This window comes from Corapipo altera, unplaced genomic scaffold, assembly GCF_003945725.1.
Source record: "Corapipo altera isolate COAL_440 unplaced genomic scaffold, ASM394572v1 2, whole genome shotgun sequence".
In the NCBI taxonomy this organism is placed as follows: domain Eukaryota; kingdom Metazoa; phylum Chordata; class Aves; order Passeriformes; family Pipridae; genus Corapipo; species Corapipo altera.
In genome coordinates this window covers 6,063,322-6,083,167 of record NW_020884890.1, presented here as the reverse complement: position 1 = coordinate 6,083,167, position 19,846 = coordinate 6,063,322, and the positions used below count along the sequence as shown (strand labels likewise).

Sequence of the window (19,846 nt, the reverse complement as noted above, 5' to 3'; positions counted from 1 at the left end):
TTTATCCCCTTTTCACTATCCCTGCTTCAAGTCATAATTCTTGTACAGTATTTCAGTGCTTCCTACTGATGCCTATCTTGATTAACATATTTTAAAAATACTTCATATCACTTAATTCACAGATTTTTCACAGACCACTGAAAAACCCACTAGAGTTGCTGCAATATTGGGAGGGGTAACTGGTAACCTCTCACCGCGACAATGACAGAATGCTTTGGAATGATAGCTACTGTAAACTTACTGTTCACGTACCCTGTCATATCCCAGTTTATCCAACTTAAGGTGCCTATATATAACATACTTAGTGCAGTAAATGTGTTACAGATTTAATCTCCTTTAAGATAACTTTCTGGAAGGTGTGCCATCACAATCTCTTAATGAACATCACATTTTAGCCAGTTGCCTAAGTTCATACTTGTTAAATTATACACAGTGTCTTAGGAAAATGTGAAAAATGTTCCTGCAGTGAACTTAAGCCATAGAAAACATCTGCTTCATAGAAAATTCACACGCTTTCTTAAATATAGAAACTTTGTTTAGTATTCTAAAACATTGTCAGGACGTGATAATATATTCCCACTTGATGTAGTAGAATAGATTGTACCAGTTCATAATTTTTGAGACTGAAAGTATCTGGAATCTACTTAGTTGATTCACCATCCACGCTGAATAAGGCAATTTCCATATGCATTCCCCTATATACTTATTTGTATTAAAAGCTGTAGAGATTGTTTGTGATAATACCTACATCTGCACTTGAGCAGCGTTACAGAACCTTCACTTCACATTTCTCCTAAAATGATGGAACAGAGAACTCTCAGATCTACACATTTTCATAGATTTTAAATATTTTTTAAAGTCAAGCTACTTTTAGTCAACATTATTCTAATGTATATTTGATTTTTACTTAAATGCATTATTCTATTTAAAATGTAACTAGTCAATAAAACCACAGGTGTTTTTTTTCCCCCATAGCTTTATTCTGCATTGCTTTTCAGTGAACCACAAGAAAAATAATTCAATTTTTCATATTTGCATATTTTTTATCTGCATGTTTGATGGCACTACTGGTTTCTGCTCTAGCTAATTTTGTTATTGTAGTGTGCAATTCTAAAAAACGAATTTAGTAATACAACAGTCTTGTCAGAAAACAAAACATCTCATATAATTAAGAATTAGAAATAAAAAAATTTGTAACAAAAGATACATGAATTCTGACAACCAAAAACTGAACCTTGACATATACTCCTGGGCTCCAACAGACGGAATACATTAACAGAGATGTACTGTTAGACAAACTTGAAAAGCTTATGAACTCGATAAACTTAACCTAAGAGAAATATTGTGCTGCATGCTTTAAGACAATCTGTTCAAAACAACTTTTATGCTACAGGAAGCTTTCACCACCATCAACTTGTAACAGTGGATGAGATCTAGGAAAGCCCCTTAAATTTTTAAACACCACTTCAGTGAAATTACCACGCTAAGGAAAGTGATCCTTAGGGCATAGCAGCCTCTTTCTGCACTTCTCTATTATCTGCTTATACCCAGAAGGGATTCATTTTACCAAATTGCAACATATATAGGCATCTCCAACTTAAATTGGTCCTAATCCAAGCAGAAAGTAATTCTGTTTCAAAGGTGATAATGAAAGGGGTCCTAAAAAGCTCACGTCACCCCAACAATGCTAATTTTGATTAAAAATAGGCACAAGGTGTTCTCTGCAAAAGTAAGTCAAGATACCTTCAAGAAGAGCTTGCCCTGGTGTAGCACTGACACCCCATTAGAACAGTTCACAAGAACTGTTTTCACTTACTGTTACTCCTGAAATTATGTACTAGCAAGTGCTTTGATGCTACCAAAACACTTCATGGGGGAACTGAAGGCTACAAATAGGAAAATCCCCTTTTCTCCACAGTTGCCCCTCAGTTCCCAGGGAATCTTAGCCACCTTCTGGCAGGGCAGGAAGAGAGAAGGTGTCTCAGATGTTATCAGGACTGCAAAATAAAGTTTTAGAAACTGTCACAACACCCTGCAAAGGGGCATGGAAACATGTACTCCATAGAACTCCCTTCCTCACTCCATTCTTCTCAAACTTCCCACAGACCTCTATGTGCTGGAAGCGTCGTCTTCCCTGACAACAGTATCCAGAGGAGAAAAGGTCAGTAGGAGACAGGAAGAATGCAGGCTCAGCTTTGCCTTTTCTTCCTCTTCCTTGTCAGGGAAAGATGATCACTGAATACAATACCAGTCACAGCACTACACAAGCCTGTGAGCTGGGCCAGGGCCAACAAACGTAACCCAATATAAGCACCAGACGACGACTGTAGGTGCTACTGTAGTTTTAGGATCTCAGCATAACTGTGATTTCAGACTGCCCAGGTCAAACCTGATCACAGAATTATAGAATCACAGAATCAGTTGGGTTGGAAGGGACCTCCGAGATCATCAAGTCCAACCCTTGATCCACTACCGTCGTGGTTACTAGACCATGGTACTAAGTGCCACATCCAGTCTTATCTCAAAAACCTCCAGGGATGGAGAATCCACCACTTCCCTGGGCAGCCCCTTCCAGTGCCTGATGTTTGGTGGCCTTGAATAAATGCAGGTGACTGTGAATATGCATGAGTCATCTATTGCTAAAATATTTCATAATCAGATTTTGTTCCTATTCCTAAGAGATTATGCCATTTACATTAGTCAGTGAAAGAAAAGCCCAAGTAGGAAGCAAGTACTCAGCAGAAACATCCATCTCTTCAGCTTGTCTGGATTCTATCCTTGCTTCTATGACAGAGATTCATATTAGACTGCAACACAATAAAGCAAAATCTGATTATTCATTTGAACATATTAAGGCAGCAGCGAACTACTAAATTAGACACCAAAATTCTCTGTTTAGAAATATCTTTGGAGTCTTTTGAACTTTGTAAAGAAGTACAATTTTAAACTATTCTTTCTATTTTCTACTTTGGAATAAAAGTAAAGTGTAGCTGACAGTGTAATTCAAACCCCAATCGTATTTTACCTTCTAAGTGAAGCAATTTTCCCCCATTTCAACAATGCTTAATGAAATACACTTCTGCAGTTCCCAGGTTTACTTTTTTTTTCCCCTTCTAAAATGAAACCATCATTCAATGATCCATTTTCTCAGATGAGAAAGGCAGCATATACTCTCACTCTTTATGCCCACACCTATACTTGCTTCACTGTCCAAGTTCACCGCCTAGTAAGATGGAGAAGTAAGCTACATGTTAGGCCATACTTACATTATCTGGGTATAGCTGTATTATGTTTATGCATAATATTTCAGCATAAATACAACTATATAAATAAAAATGTATTAACTAGATTGTATGTCACAGAAATAGATGTATCAAAAAACAAACAATCAAAAACTAACAAGCCTGTGAACTTCAGCCAAGGCTGACATTCTCAAAACTGCTTTGCCAGAAAAGCCCTCACCAACTTACTGCAGTGAACACACAACTACCTGATTAAACAGCTGGTTCACCATATTGTCTGTGTGCTACTACAGTGCATCGCACTGCAAGCAACAGTCTGGAAGTCAGCAGAAGAGGGGCTTGAAACACACTAGGATTCTTCATAAAGGTATTACAGAGAATGAGGCAAAACAATGTCAGCAGGAAGAGTCATCCTATTTTATCCCTATAACATGGAAAAATATATTTAGAAAGGACTCAAAGTATACTGCTAAAGAACTACTCATCACTGAAAGAGGAAAACAGAATGTAAGGAGTCGTAAGCAAGCTACTTATTGGATCATAACACTGTTGTTATGAATGTAATAGACAATGTTTGTCAAACTTATATAACCCAGGAATAACCTTCAAGAGATACAGAGGAAAGCAGTTAGCTCTGTCTCAAAAAGTTTTGACTCTAAAAGACATCTTAACATACATAATGTTTCCTACATTTCTCTTACGTAGCTTTCAAAAAAAAAAGTGACAGAATTCTCGGTGAAACTGTTTACTTACATTGAAGGCATTGGCTGCATTTTTATCATAATACTTCTTCTTTTCATACTTATCCCTGATGAAAAACTCCACAGCTCTGGAAGTAGCTAGTTTAAGGAAAATATGCATTGAGATAAATAGTAACATTAATCTAAAAAGCTCACGGTTATTCAAATTCAAAAACTGCACCAGATTCTTGCATCTCATTTTGTAGTTTTAAAAACGCAGAACAAATCACTCTACACAGAACAATTGCTATTGCAGTGTCCAAAATGAACTTCTTTTTACTACAGAGAACTAATCAGTTTAATCTTTTAAGAAACCAATATGTAGTATAACTCAGTGTTCCACAGTTAGGACATTTTCACCTGGTATTTATAACCTACCTGGCTGTAGTACTAAAAATACTTGAACAACAGTACTTATATACGGTAAATAATTGTAGATTACCATCTTAACTTGGGAAAAAATACTTTCTCTTCAGAAAAAAAAAGGTGAAATGTATGCATCTGTTCTCTGATTTGCACAAGTTACACCATGTATCGAAAGCTTATAATAAACAGCTCTCTGAGATCCAAAAGTCCTCCTTGAGAGTCTCCTGTTACAACAAACATCCCTGTGGGAGGGAAACAAAACTAAAACACTAGTGATAAAAAGATATTGAAGCAAAGATGGCAATAGCAGGAAGCATACTGATGTAGAAAACCAGAACTAGCAACTCAGTAGCTCAAATACAAAAAGGAAAACTAGTTTTTCCTCAATTATTCTCTCAGCTTCATAAAAGCAGCTCATCCAAAGCAGTGTAAACACTTTAACTTTAGTAAAGCTGATTCTTTGGTATCTGTAGAATAAATTTTAATTAATTTGTCCGGCAATGGGATTATCCATTCAAAAATTGTAATTGCAACTGTGGAAGCTCAGACTCATTGCCTCTTAAACTTCCAAAGCAATTTGGAAAGACACTTTAGCTCCACATACTACGTCCTGAAATTAACACTGAGCTCGGTCCCTTCACTCTGTGCACCAAATTATTTTGTCAAAAATCACATTTAGTTTCAAATAGTATGCAAGTATCACCTGAAGACACTGTTTCATAAAAGTTACAAACCCCAAAACATTCTTTTCTACCTCTTTCCAAATATATCTAAATTCTAAAGGGTATCTTGAGTACTTTCAATATACAACTATCTTAGTACTAATATTGCATTATCCTTTATACTATCATTTTGCAAAAAAAAATAAAAAAAATTCAACGTATATTATTAAATCACTGATGAATGGAAGTTGTGTAATATGCACCTCCCACAACTTTACAGATGTAGCTAATTCTTAATGGGGTTCCCTCAAAAAGTTTATTTCCAAATTGCACTGAAAATTATCAGATTATATTAACTCAGTGGGAGGAGAAGATAGAGAAAGGGCATTTAATTTTTTTTCCCATGCTTTTGGGCTGCAACTGGATAACTGTACCAAAATATAACTAACACAGAAGAGAAAAGATTCAAAACTTGACTGTTATAAAATACCCGTGAACAAACTAATCTTTCTTCAAATAAAATGTCTTAGCTAATTGCCACAATTAACATTTTCAGACACCACATTCAGATTGTCAGGTGTTCTAAGTTTTGGTTGCACAGATTTTAGGGTTAAATATTTTAGGTCTTTTGCATAAGTATTTTTGTATTTTTAGTAGTTGCCCAGAATTCACACTTGATACTTCAGACAATTAGAAAGGTTTAATTTAAAAATTATTAACACTGAATCATAAGTATTTAAATTTCATGAGGCTTATTTTTGAAAAATATCCACCTTATTCAAGTTACCCCCTTCAATATGCATGAATTTTTGGACCATGCCTAAGTTTCTTTAGATGAATAACCTACTGTGTTCTTGCTAACAAAAGAGTTTTAAGCAACCTCGACAGATGCCAAAACTGTTAAGAATTGAGTAAAATGAAGAGACAAAAAAAATATTCACTCTATTCTTGGAAAAAAACCATTTTCCAACAGGAAGCTAAAGCTGCCATAGAAAAAAACATCACAATGATGCTCAAAGTTAGCTTCTACACTACAGCATCCCTGCCAAGTACAATGGAAGAAAAAAAAAATACTTAAAAAAGGTCGGTCTTGTGATTAAGAAGCAGATGTGATCAGGGATCTTTAGAAAAAGATTTTGTGCAGATGCCACATACACATTTCTCCTGTGTGTCCACTTTACTACCTAAAAAATATATTACAGTGCTACAGGAATTTACACACTAATACAGATGAATATATACAAAACTGATCATTACATGCAAAACACTTTCATAGTTCATCCAAAAGAATATTCAGAACATGAGAATATTCATAACCAGAACACTGGTGATATACAAAGCTAATTTTGTAGTGATACAAAGAGCAAAGAGGAAGAACAAAAACCACCCATAACACAACAGCTTGTCACGAATGCCAAGTAGGTAAGTAGATGCCAAGTTATGGGGAAACTGAGAAACAAAATAGAAAATCTTGGCATCACCTGTCCTGGTATTGCAGTTTTAATAAAGAAAACACAAACAATGAAATATATTCAGTTGACTAAGTCCACCACTCAGAAGCTAACAACTGTTCAAAAGGGTACATAATTAAGTATACAGAGTGAACAAAGGAATTTTGTTCCTACTTTTGAAAGTCTAAAAATTAGACTTTGGGCTTGATCTGACAAGAAAAGCTTAGAGTAAAGCATTATTGTTTCTCATGCAATAGCACCAGTGAATTCAAGTTAGTTGCAGTAAGAATAAAATAGACATCTTCAAGATCCATTTTTGCGTATGTTTTAGTCAAAGTATTTCAGTCCTACGGTTGAAATAAAGTTCTAGAATATTACAGCTAGAATACTACAGTGCTATCTGGTTCCAGTGACTTTTTCTTATGGGGATGTATGTTTAATTCAAAAGCTACTAGAATATGAAAAAATGTATCTATTTTGCTCAAGTGCATTTTATAAAAAGTAGTCTAACCCTTCCAAAAAAAAAAAATCTTCCAGCATAGCATATCGAGCATAGAATCTAATAAACAGAAGAACCAAAATCACTTTTGGACATAGGAGAATATTCAGATCCAGTTACAACTAAGTCTGTTTATCAGCACCTGTAGCCTGTATCACTATCAGGAAAAGAGAGCTGGGGAAAGATTCACTCAACATTAGGTATTTAGGATCTCATTATAGTTAAAGAGTTCCAGTAAGATCAGGTGAACCAAATCCTACCGATGAAGTAACTTCACTAAATCAAGGAAAATACAAATCTAAATTAATGCCACTATATATTACCCTAGTGATTCAGTAAATTAAAAAAAGGTATTTTTTTGAGAAAAGTTATTTATTGTCGGTAGACAGTTTTTCTTCCAACCCTTTCCTTCCAGGTACATAGTGACAATCACACCCAAACACAAGGGGTGGCCATCAGAGAGGTTAGGCGTTTTTTATGTACTCCCATGCTAGTCACCCAGAGAAAGAAATCCATACTTCACTTAAGTAAGATCCAATGGCTTATTTACTTTACCATTCAGCTCATTATTTCCTGATGAGGAACTTCAGCTGACACTTACTCAAGAAAGACAGAATATTCAAGAACTCTCTAGTATCACTCTACCTTCTACATACAGGGAATTTACGAAGTCACCTCTTCAGAAAGCAAAAATAAATGGGGCTTGCCAAATCTCATTACAAAGTAGATTTGCAATAACAGAAGTAATTTAAACCTTTTCTGAACTGTTCTCAACTTCCACTCTCATTTCTTATACAACAATATCAATGAAATAAATAAGATGAGCTGTCAAATGTAGCAGTTCCTTGAAACAGTCATAACATCTAAATTGCATTAAAAGTCATTTCAGTGTGAAAGTCGAAACAAAAAGGATACTGATCTGTTTGAGGTCTTCGGAAGTTCTCTGGCAGATTAGCTTCATAGAGTAGTCTTGCTTTAGTATTTCCCATTTCCTGCATGCACTAAGGAAAAGTGGTAGAAGACAGTTAGTTGATGTCCCTCAATACTTTAAATCTGGAAACAGAATGCTATTGGTGTGCTTAAATGACCCTACAAGCTTTTAACTTGGAGATCCCTCTGTTGCCATATGCCTTGGGAGATGCTACTATGGCACAGGAGGGCTGCCTGCCAAGACTTGCTGGACAAAAGCAAAAAACACTGATGCTGTTTACAGCGTAAACTAACCCATCCTGGGAAAGACAGGCTTTCATCTCTCAAGATGGCTCTTCAGACCAGGAAGAAAGGAGTAAGAAAATTTGTCTGATGGCAAAAAAAAGGCTTCAGACTGGAGAACGCCTAGGAAAGTCAGTGCTTGGTACACCAAAACAACATAACCAGGAATGATGCAGATGTGTGAATGCTACCTTACTGTCAACTACTGAAAAGGCTTACAACACATTTTCTACAGATACAACAAAGAAATAGCTTTCCGAGTCCCTGTGGGAAGGTAGAATACCAATTTCTTGAGTGAGTGTTTGGAACCTAAACTCATTACAGCAGAAATATAACACTTTAAGAACTACTGTGTTTACAAAACATTTAAGTTGAGCATCATAATAAATGCAAATCCTTTCAAAAGTACACCCGGCATCCCTGCCAAATTGGAAACATATTTAAGATATTTTACCTGTATTTGTTCTGGCGTCCATTGATCCAAGTTGACAGACTTGACCCTTGATATATGGACCCCAAGATTTCGATGTATTCCCGCACATCTGATGCAAATAAAAACACCAGTGTTCCAAGAGGCCCATCTTGGACCTAAGAGGAATGGGGAAATAAATCAGTTATTTTCAAAATTCCATATACTGTGAAGATTTTCTTTGGCATAATTCCATACTGACAATCTGAATCAACAAGTTTGAATAAAGGCTCATAGCAGTGTCTCCAGGATATGTATTACTTTAAACAATCTCTGCTGTTAATTTTATTCACAGATTTCTACTTCTAAATAATGTCACAGAACATTAGTTAGCCAGACTAAGCTAGAAAGTCATATATTGTGAACATGCCAAAAAAACCCAATAAACAAACTTTAGAAAGTTGGTTTACTAGCAACAACAGGATTTTGCTTGCATCTTGAATAATCCTTATGGCTATGCCTCAGATGCAAGCATCAGCAGAAATCAATACAAGTTGCTCATTTTTCTCCAATTAAAAGCTTCTTAAGACATGCATCTGTACTTAACTTGAAATTAAATGCAGGGTAATCTTATATTAATGCAACAAATCCTTTAATACCTCATACAGCACTGACTCTAGAACAGCAGCATGCAAGCTCTTAGGGAATGATTATACCAATTTGCAAAATCAACTGATAAAAATATCCATGACTAAGAATGGTGGAAAAATGAGTATGTTCAGTACCCTTGATTCCTAAACTACAGTAAGAGTTGCCATTCAAAAACTGATGGATTTTCTCACAGAATCAGGTTGATTTATGAACCTTTCCATCATTTCTCAGCCGTGCCAGCACGTTGAGACACAGTTAAAGTATGTTGGCCTGAATTATTGCAATGACACTTGGAATGTTTCACTTGAAGTTACTATGCAGTCTCTAATTAAACACATTTATATAATTTTATTCCAGTCCTGTACATCACCACTGTTAAAGGTACCGCTTTAAAGTCCATCTAGTTCTGAGCTCGAAGACTAAATAATTAACCACTAAAAGCAAGAAAACATGTTGAAGAGCTTGAAAACATTTCAAGCAATTATTTTCTGCTTTTGTATGACAGTTATGCATCTACACCACTAATACAACTTCTGCATTTCAAAATCAATATATTGTAAGAACACTTTCCTGGGACCTACAAAAGAATTTTATTCTTCCCTCTCCCAATCTTCAGCTTAGGGCTGTGTTGGTTTGACCCCAGCCAAACACCCACAGAGCTGCTCACTCACTCTCTCTTCAACAGGACAGGGAGAAAAGAGAAGGAAGGTGAGCAGACTTGCAGACTGAGACGACAGTTTTAATAAGTGAAGCAAAAATCACACACAAACAAAGGTGGGGAAAAAAGGGTAAAGAAAGGATTTCTTCACTACTTCCCATGGGCAGGCAGGCAGCTGTCCAACCACTTTGTAAGAAAGCTGTGCCTCAGTACACACAAGACTTGTTTTGGATGACACCACCATAACCAATAACATAATTTCTTCCTCTTCCTTTCCTTGAGCACTTATTGCTGAGCACATCCTCACATGGCTTGGAGTGGTCAGTTAGAGTCAGCAGATGTCCCAGCTGCATCTCCTCCAAATTTCTTGCCCACCCATCACTAGCTGGGGTGGCAACTCTCAACTCTGCTCCCCACTCAACTCTGGGGAGCAGAACAGAAACAAGAAAACCCCTGATACTGTGCAAGGACTGTTCAGCAACAGCCAAAATAAGGAAGCAGGAAAAATCCTTTCAGCTTTCAGCTTGGGGTTTCAAATTGATATTTGAAACCCCAAGACACATTCACAGATCTCCGGATTGGTTGCAAGAAGCATTCCTCCTACTAGTGGAAATATTGTCTGTACTTTGGGTAATCACTTTGCTTTTAATTTATCTTGTTCGAGATCTCAAGAAGTTAGACCATTTGTTGTCCACTACCTGACCTTTAAGACCAAAATCATTAACACGATTGGCAGCTTTCAAAATCAGTGCTAATATCATTAAATTAGATTATGGGGGTCAAGAGATCTAACAGTTACTCAGTGAAACTGAGTAACGTGGTAGTTCTACATTAAAATTACTACTTGTCAGATAACAATGGTCAGACTGTTTGTAACATGTGTCTTAAATAGTTCAACAACTAGCAAACTATTAATCTGCCCTTTATATTTTCCCCTATAAAACACTACAGATGCATAATACACTGCTCTTACAGTTGGTAGATTTATATTACAGGAAGATTCCACTTAAAATTTATACTACTTTTAGATTTAATGCTTCAAGATAGAGTTTTGCAGGTCATCTGCCTCAACCTATTAATAAAATTCCAGCTAAAGTAGTATACCAGAAGAAACTTAATAAAAGAAAACCCTTAGCCACCCCATTGCAGATCAAGTATCTCAATTTATGCAATTGCTTAATGTAGCCACGATGATTTAGAAACAAAATGGTAAGACAAACTCTTGTATGCCCAACAGCTTCTCCATTTTTTCCCCAAACAATAACCCATGGATGTGCCTGCTAAAAAGCAAAGCCTGTTTTGATGCGGTTACTACAGGGACAGCAGGTGTTTATCTGTAGTTTCTATATGCTGGCCATGGTTTTATCCCTATAGGGTGTTTACACAACCACTATGAACTTTTTACCACAAATGAATTTGTACAACTACACATCACATGAGTTTCGTGTTGTTCTTCAGGTTCTTTCTCAGCTGTGAGATCCCAGATAGGCAAGTTTTACATTAATGAGATAAGACTGGAAGGAGGACTTGACATGACTGAAGTCTACCTTAATGAATTAAGACAGAGATCATTAACTTTGTAGTTAAAATATTACACTTAAAACTTTGTTAACAAAAAGAAAGATTATAACACAGCCTGTGAATTAGCTGGATTTCTCCTGGAAAAGAGCAGTTTTGTATTTTCCCAGAAGTTCAGATTTCAATAATTTGTACTTATTTATAAAATAAATTGGGGAAATCAAATGCATTTAAGCAATAAAGAAACAAATTAAACAGTGGAATAACAGGCAAACCTGAGGCCAGACAAAAATATTCATGTGTAGCCTCTGAATTGAATTCTGAGTAATATACAATATTAAACACTTCAAATGAAAAATGTTTTAATTAATACAAATAAATTACAGGTACAGTTAAGCACGAGGCAAAAGTTAGAAAATGTTTTCTGTGTGGGCATCAAACCAACTGTGCTTGACTTAACCAAACAGTTAACTAAAGCTTAGTCTGCAAACCTTCCTGTGTGAGAAACATTAAAAGGTAATTTGGACTGATTCAATAAAAAATTTACAGTTTTGCCAATTCTGTATGAAGTCAGGGCCGTTTTTTCTGTATACAGGAAATATTTTGCACTAATCAAAATACTCAGAGGTTTCTTCTTCTGGGTCCTTAAAGATACATTTGGTTTTCTTCAGAAAAATTTACAAGAGTAACCTGGTTTATCTGCTGTATGTATTTTGCTAGCCAATTCAGAAGATGTACATTTAGCTTCAGAAATGAAGACTGGACATTAATAATCTTGATGACTGCTATTTTACACTATTTAAAACACCTCTATGTGTCAGTAGTAACGCTATCTTACCTATCAAGAACTACATTACACAATGCAACTTTAATCAGCAAATAATAAAATGAAATATTTATGTCATGTTTGACATAAGCTTTAATAGAATTGTAATTTTTTGAAAGCCATTTGAATACACATTTTTTACTAGAAGAGCTGAGCTGCTCTTCAACAGTTTGCTGCACCACTCCAATATAAAAATACACTTCAAGTAATTTCTTCAGTCATTTAAGATGTAGGTCTCTGGTTAAAAATACTTTCAGCCTCTTTCATTCTTTGCTGAAGTTAATTTAAGGAAAAAAGCCATAGGACTGAAAATTACCAATATATATATATTAGACTATATACTACAATACTGTGAAGTCCCTGAAACACTGCCTGGTTGAACAAAGGAAAATACTTCAGCAATCCTAAGCCAGATTGCTGCTTCCAAGATGAGAATTGAATTTTTTTTCTTCACTTTGAACTTTCTTTTCCATATTTCTATAGACATCTACTGACTGGACTTAAATTTCCTTTTCAGTTCTTAACAGGTGACTGTGAAGGTGTCTGCTATCTTCCAGAGAAATCAAGACAAGATTTTGAATGTGTAAGATCATTCATAATTTAAGTAACCCTTAAAATAACTAGGTCAGATTTTTAAGCCCACAAGGTTTATTGTGCATAGTTAGTCTTACTGGCAACTGTAATTCAGTTGCCTTAATAAAAAGGAGTGATTAATTTTGATTTGAAATTTAAACACAGCACAAGTGCAAGTTTTTTGTAAGAGCTAAACAGAAAGATGGATTTGAGCTGTCATATGGTTTCACAAAAATTAATTTGGAGTCTTGGCTATTGCCTGTTAAATGGAAAATACCAAGTGACATTTCCTAATGCACTGAGCCTGGCTGGGATAGAGTTACCTTGCTCCGTAGCAGCCCCTAAGGAGATGTGCTTTGGATTTGTGACCAAAACAGTGCTGAAAACAGTAATGCTGCAGCTGGACAGTGCTTGCACAAATTCAAGGATTTCTTTCCCATTCCCACCTTGTAGGCAGGGAGTGGGCAAGAGGCCAGGAGGGGTCAAAGTCAGACCCCAATTGACCAAATGGACATCCCAAACCCTGTGGTATTATGCTATTTTGTGGAACAAAAGCTGGGGGAAAGACAGAGGAGGAAGGGGGGAATAGTGGTTATGGCATCTGCTTTTGCAACCAACCATTACACAAGCTGAGACCCTGCTTTCCATGACATAGCTGAAATCCACCTGCTGATGGGAACTACTGAATGAAATCTTCTTTTCTCCATTTGTATGCACAGGTTTTGCCTTCCTTATTAAACTGCCATGATTCTGAGCCACAAGACTTTCCACCTTCCTTCTACTTTCTCCCCACTGGAGAGATGGGGGGGTGGGGGTTGGTGTTCAGCTGCTCACTGAGGTCAATCCATCACACCTGCTACTACATGACCTTACATTCAGGAACTGTGTATCACGTGTTGAACACAGAACAGAATTCAATCAGGTTCAAGGAAACAGCCCTAACTGTGACATATTTAGAGTATTTAAGGAGTCCTTTATTAGAGACTATTTGGGCTCTAAGAATGAAAGAAATATGTAGCCACCAAAAAACAACATAACCTGCTATTATCTTGAAGGATTCAGAATTTGTAGAAAACTTGTGAATTTAAGAAAAAAACTAAAGAGAGGGTTTTTTTCCAGTTACAGTAGACTTCCATGCCAGTACAGTTATTGTATAGAACCAACATTCTCCCTACTTGTAGAAATATCTACAGCTAGTTGGTAGCTGTAAAATTGAGAACATTTCAAAAAGTGACTTCAGCTGTTTAAAACTTAAGCAATAAAAAGCTTGAAAATAATTTACATAATTTTAGATAAAAGCCTTCACATAAGTTGATTTCAAGCCAGTTTTTAAAGTGCTGAAAAACTTATCCAACTTCACATGCCATTCTTTCATTCTAAAGTGAACAAAGTGCGAATTTTGTGAAAAAGGCGTAATTTTTTACATATTCTCTGGTGAGGGAAAGCTTTTTTTGTCAACATACTTTAAAAATTTTTCCACTTTTCCTCCACACTTTGCCTCTTTCAGGATATAATTTTTGATTGCAGATTTCCCCTTCATATTATTTAAACTGGACTAGTACCTTGCACGTGCTTAATGCTTGTGCACATCCCCCTGTATATCGCTTTCTTCCCCAATCCCATTAACTCTTTCTGTAAGGACCAGGTGTTATACTCCACTATATTAGAAAGAAGCTGATTGAAGAAGCCACAACAATTCACAGCATTGCTGATACACCCTGCTAATGCAATTTTAGACAATACAGCCAACTTTTTGTGGGTACATCTGACATAGAACTTTGGTCAAGAATAATGACAGGAATGGTAATGCTGAAGCTGGTATAGTGCATTTCCAAAGAAAACACAAGACAAAGCAAACTAGTGTTTGTAAGACCAAGGTTTAAGTTTTATTGCATCTGCTCAAGTTTTATTTTGTATTGGCAGACACACAGTACTGTATGAGGTACAAAACACAGCTTACACAATACTGTTCCTTTAAAATGCTGAGGAAAAGGTACTTTTATCAGCATTACAAAACATGTGAAACTGTATATGAATCCAAGCAGTCAATACAGTGTGAAACACTGCTTTAGCTCTTCATTTGATTAGTCTGTATAAAAATCCTTCAACTGTTTTAAACATCTCAGTCCACACTCCAGCCTCTACTCAGCTTCCACCTGCAGTAGGAAATTAGTGAGAAAGGTTATACAATACCAGGTAAGACTGGGCAGGAGTAGGAGAACCTGTTTTCCTAACAAACAGGTTAGGAAAAAAAAAAATGCAATGGAGACCAGAAAAAACTAAAAAGAGACAAAAGAGATAAGATATAACTGGGAGACACCCACAATGGAACAAAATTACTGCAGATTTGACTACAAAGTAGAATGATGATGGTTGCTTCCCTTATTACAGTAACTCAGAGTTTCCTTCCCTCCATCAGTCCACTACAATCTGTTCAGCTTACTGTAACTGCAGTTAATACTGAAATGCTCCTTTTTTTCAACACAGGTGCTGCCCACTCCTACAAAACACCTTAACTTACAGAGAGCAAACAGAGGTCTGAATTGGGGTACAAAGAGCAAACATGCAGCTTTTCAATTTTATATTTGCTGTCAATGGGAAGGGCAACTATTTTACATCTCAGCAAACAATTCTGAATCCTCCATACTGTGTGCATAAAACCAGTTTGCTAGGCAACTAATAAGTTTGAGAGAAAGTTTTAAATGGAAAAAAGCTTGTCAAGACTAACTTTAAATAAGGTTTGTATGACAGAGGTACATAGAAACTAAGTTTGTTTTCATTTTACATTCTTGTAGTTACCAATTAGAAATTCTACAAGGAAGCCAAGTGCTTTGCATCTCTAATACAATCTGTAGCAAACTTACCTTGGGCCAACATCTTCAAAGACTTCTGAGAGACGATAGTCCTTCCTTTCACTCAACCACACCTAGGCTGTTCTTTAACCATAAAGCACGGTGAAGTTACTTTAATTCTCTTTTGTTTCCTCAAATTCTGCTGCTGGTTGACAGAGCTGATTTGCCAAAGAACTGGCTCCATCTTGTGGAACAGAAAATTAACTGCAAGAAAATCTACACACCTGACTCATCCTGAGTGGCTGACAGACAGCTTCTAAAAGCTATCACTTTTTGGCCAAAGACAAAGCCTCACTGGTTGCATCAATCCAAGCATACCCATGCAGTGCTCTCTCTCTCTGCGTTACTCCCACACACAATTCATACTACTCGAGTGTTCTGCTACTCAAGATATTCAACCAAGTTAGCAAAGAATATTTTCCAGAAATATCTATTATTTCTCCAAGCTGAGATACAGATAAAGATCATGAACAGAAGACCCTTAAATACCAGATACAGAGAAAAGAAGAAAAGCAAGTAATCAGCAGTTGTATTTTATGTGATTCAACACAAGAAATTAACACAAAACAGTCTCTTCTCCAGTGGCTACTCAGGGAAGAGCAAAAAACCAAGGCAGAACTTACAGTGACTCCTCCAAGTTTCTCTCCTCAAAACATAACACACTGAAGATAGTGAGTAAGTCAAGGTGATACTGAAATGCTCAAAACAAATCAACTACTGTCAGCCATCTTCAGTCTAATACTTCTAGGGAGAGAGAAAAAAAAAAAAAATCTACTTGAGAACACCATCCACCTACCCCCAATACAAAAGGCTCAATTGCAATGTTAATCATGTCCACTGAAACAGACTTTGTGAATTAAAGAAAAAATCTCCAAAAGAATAAAATATTTTGCATAAAGATCTTGAAATAAGGGAAATCATGCAAGAACCACAGTACAAGAACGTTAGTCTATGAAATAAAACGTTCTTCAAGGTCCTTGAACCTTAAGTCTTTTGAGACTACTGATATGGGACTATTTACCCATCACTTGATCCACTGAATTAGTTTCTGATTAAACACAGAAAACAGCCTGAAACACGTTCTTGTGTCACATCTACTCCTCACATTAGGCTTCACTTCTTTTCCTCTACAGTAGACGAGATTTCCTTGCTTTACCTCCCTACCCAAGACTGGGAAAAACACACAAGCTCAGTCTTTATATGCTTTTCAGATGTCAAAGTCTAAGTATGCAGCAAAATATTGTTTTATATAAACAAAGGCAACAAAAGGCCATAGCTTAAATGGTAGTTCTTAGCAGTCTCTTACAGGTGCCTTAGTAAGCCTGTGTTTGGATAGTCAAGGCCAGAATATGAGAACTTAAAACTTCCCACATTCAGAGAAGTGTGACAGGAGTTCAAACAAGAACTGTTTGAAATGGGTTGGTTTTGTAGTTTTAAATAAAATCAAACTCAACAGCATAAAGCTGTACTGAAAGCAGACAATTCAAGCCCAGCTTGATAACAGCTGAGATTCATAGGGTTCAAGGTGTACTGTAAGAACAGTGTGAAGACAAGCCTTAGAAGCATCACTTGGCTATTTTTAGCCAGTGTCAGGTAAGAGGTAGAGAGTTTCAGGGACAGAATTCCTCCAAATTTGTCCTCCTGGATAACCATTTTTCATGAAAGTCATCAACAAATCCATTAAGCTCAGTCCTATGCACAACTCCAAAGAGGCTGTTTAAAAGTATCACAAACGAAACTCTTCCCCTGCACAACCTGTCCCACCTCTTGAAGTCAGAGAAATATGTATCAACCAGTTTCAATTATTCCTTCAGCTCACTGATCCACTTGATCCAGTAGCATCAATAACTGCTAAAAGCATTTCAAAGAAATTTCAAGGGCTGTATGAAGCCTCAACTAGAAAGGAAGTACAGTGACATGAATGTTCCTTCAGTTCTATGTTTAAGCCACAAAATCAAGTGGCTGGCTTCATAAGTACTTTAATTCTGGAATGCATCCAAGTAATTTCAAACAGCAAAAGCTTTATACAGAAAATTAAGTTTGGAATATGAAAAAAGCACAGTTTGTAAATCAGAGAACTGGTTAGTTACAGCTATTGGAGATATATAGGAAATGTCAGTTTATCCTTGAGATGAACAGCATTTTTCTTGTCTAATAGCCCTTTGGCACAAGCAATGTTGTAATGTGACAAAGTGAAAGAATGAAATTTTTTTGGCCTTATTAACAGTCAGCTACTAAAAATCTTTTGACTAAGATTGGGAAAAGATAAGTTTGCTTTTCCAAAATAAAATGTTATGTGATTATATGATACAAATGCTAAGCTCTGAAATAAAGTACAATATTTACAGTTACCACAAAGTTCTATACATATATATGTAGTTGATCACTCTAGATGTAAATTAAAAGAAAAAGGAGATCATGAACAGCTTTTGGAGATTTGTTCCCCAAAACATCACCAAAGCCTCCTATTCACCTTACTTCTAAGATGGCAGGATTTAAATAGAATACCTACCTCATTAAAACACTTACTTTTGATGCAAATATCAGTTTAACTCAGTGTTTTGTACAGAAACTTCCTTTAAAACCATTTCACAAAGTTGAAAACCAGTTCACAAAGTACTTCCTTACTTGGAAGTACTTCACACCACAAACTTCATCCACCCTAACACTGCACAGGTAAGCAGGATCATAACCAGCTACAGAACTGTCAGAGAGCAGCTCCTGATCCTTGGCTGGCAACCACACCCACCACGCTCATACTTGGTTATGCAGAGCACACGTGTGGGTGACTGTATATGGAGAGCACACGCAGAGTACATGGGACACAGTCACAGCACTTCTGCCAGCCGTGTGGGATACTGGCCTGCTACAGCACACCCTTTGGAAACTAAAGTCAGTGTCCTAAGTATGAGAAATGACAGAGGTACCAACCCTGGCACATTCAATAAGCTAACAGCTTCAGAAATGAAATTTCAATTTGGTTGAGGAGTAGCACTCCAGTTTTATCCTGCCTGTGTCAGAGTTCAGGCTGTGAAATAAGGTGTGCAAGCTGTCATTTCCTGCTAGCAGTATTTGGTACTTTCTAGAAAAGACAAGGTTATGTAGCATACTACAGTATTAGTAGGAAACTTCTGGAGCTCATCTTGACTGCAATTTTTCCCTTGTCAGCAAGGAATTGCTGAAAGGCTTACGGTTCTAAGTGTACAATTTATATTCTTTTTATATGCAGAAATAAAAAGAAAATGGGAAACAGTGAGCTCTTACAAAATGTTTTCATAAGTTGGTAGCTAAGCATTAAGTAAAAGCATCTCCGAAAAGAAAAAAATGTAAATCTGTGCTACTCTGTTAGGATGTAGGAACCCCCCTACATAGCCAGGCAAAGGATATGCCTTTTTTGCATCTGTTGCAAAAAAAACTTTAGCCAGCAATTGAAGCTCTTCCTTTAACTATGACAAAAGTCTCAGAAATAAGATTTGTTTGCAAGACAGGTTTATAATATAGCCATAAACAAGAATAAAAGTTACCCTTTTCTACTAGAGAGAAATTATCTAGTAATTGTGCTAGTGATCCTCCCTTAACCATTTTTCCTCAAATATAAGTGAAGAGACTTTATTAAGTAAACACTCCACAAACTATACAACCTCTGTGCAGTCCTCAATGACTCCAGAGATGCACTCCCTTGTACATTACAAAGCAGGTAAATGCAACCCTGTAACGTCTCCAGCATAAACCTATCTTTGAAAAAGATGCAGTGATCCAAGTCTCTCTATGCAAGGACCATAGAATCAGTCATTAAGGTTGGAAAAGACCTCTAAGATCATAAAATTCAACCATTAACCTAGCATGGCCAAGTGCCACATCTATATGTTTCTGAACACTTTCAGGGATGATTCAACACTTCAGGCATTGCAACTGGGCAGCCTGTTTCAATGCCTGATCACCCCTTCAATAAAGAAATTTTTCCTAATATCTAATCTAAACCTCCTTAGATGCAGCTTGAGCCTATTTCCTCTTGCCCTGTTACTTCTCACCTGTGAGAAGAGGCCCACCTGCAGTTGGTTACAGCATCCTTTCAGGTAGTTGTAGAGAACGATAAGGTCTCCTCTGAGCCTTCTTTGCTCCAGGCTAAACAAACACAGCTCCCTTGCCACTTCTTCTAAGGCTTGCACTCCAGACCCTTCACCAGC

General features: G+C 36.6%; 1 protein-coding gene across 2 annotated transcripts in view; it reads right to left on the bottom strand.

The window, feature by feature from the left end:
* SMAP1 (small ArfGAP 1) overlaps positions 1 to 19,846 on the bottom strand; it is an 89,595-nt gene that overhangs the window by 53,661 nt on the left and 16,088 nt on the right. For both annotated transcript variants that reach the window (XM_027644740.1, XM_027644741.1), the window contains exons 2-4: positions 8,627 to 8,760; positions 7,876 to 7,961; positions 3,996 to 4,071 (exon numbers count right to left, since the gene is read on the bottom strand). In XM_027644740.1, coding sequence (XP_027500541.1) covers positions 3,996 to 4,071; positions 7,876 to 7,961; positions 8,627 to 8,760 — 296 coding nt within the window. The remainder of the gene's footprint in view (positions 1 to 3,995; positions 4,072 to 7,875; positions 7,962 to 8,626; positions 8,761 to 19,846) is intronic.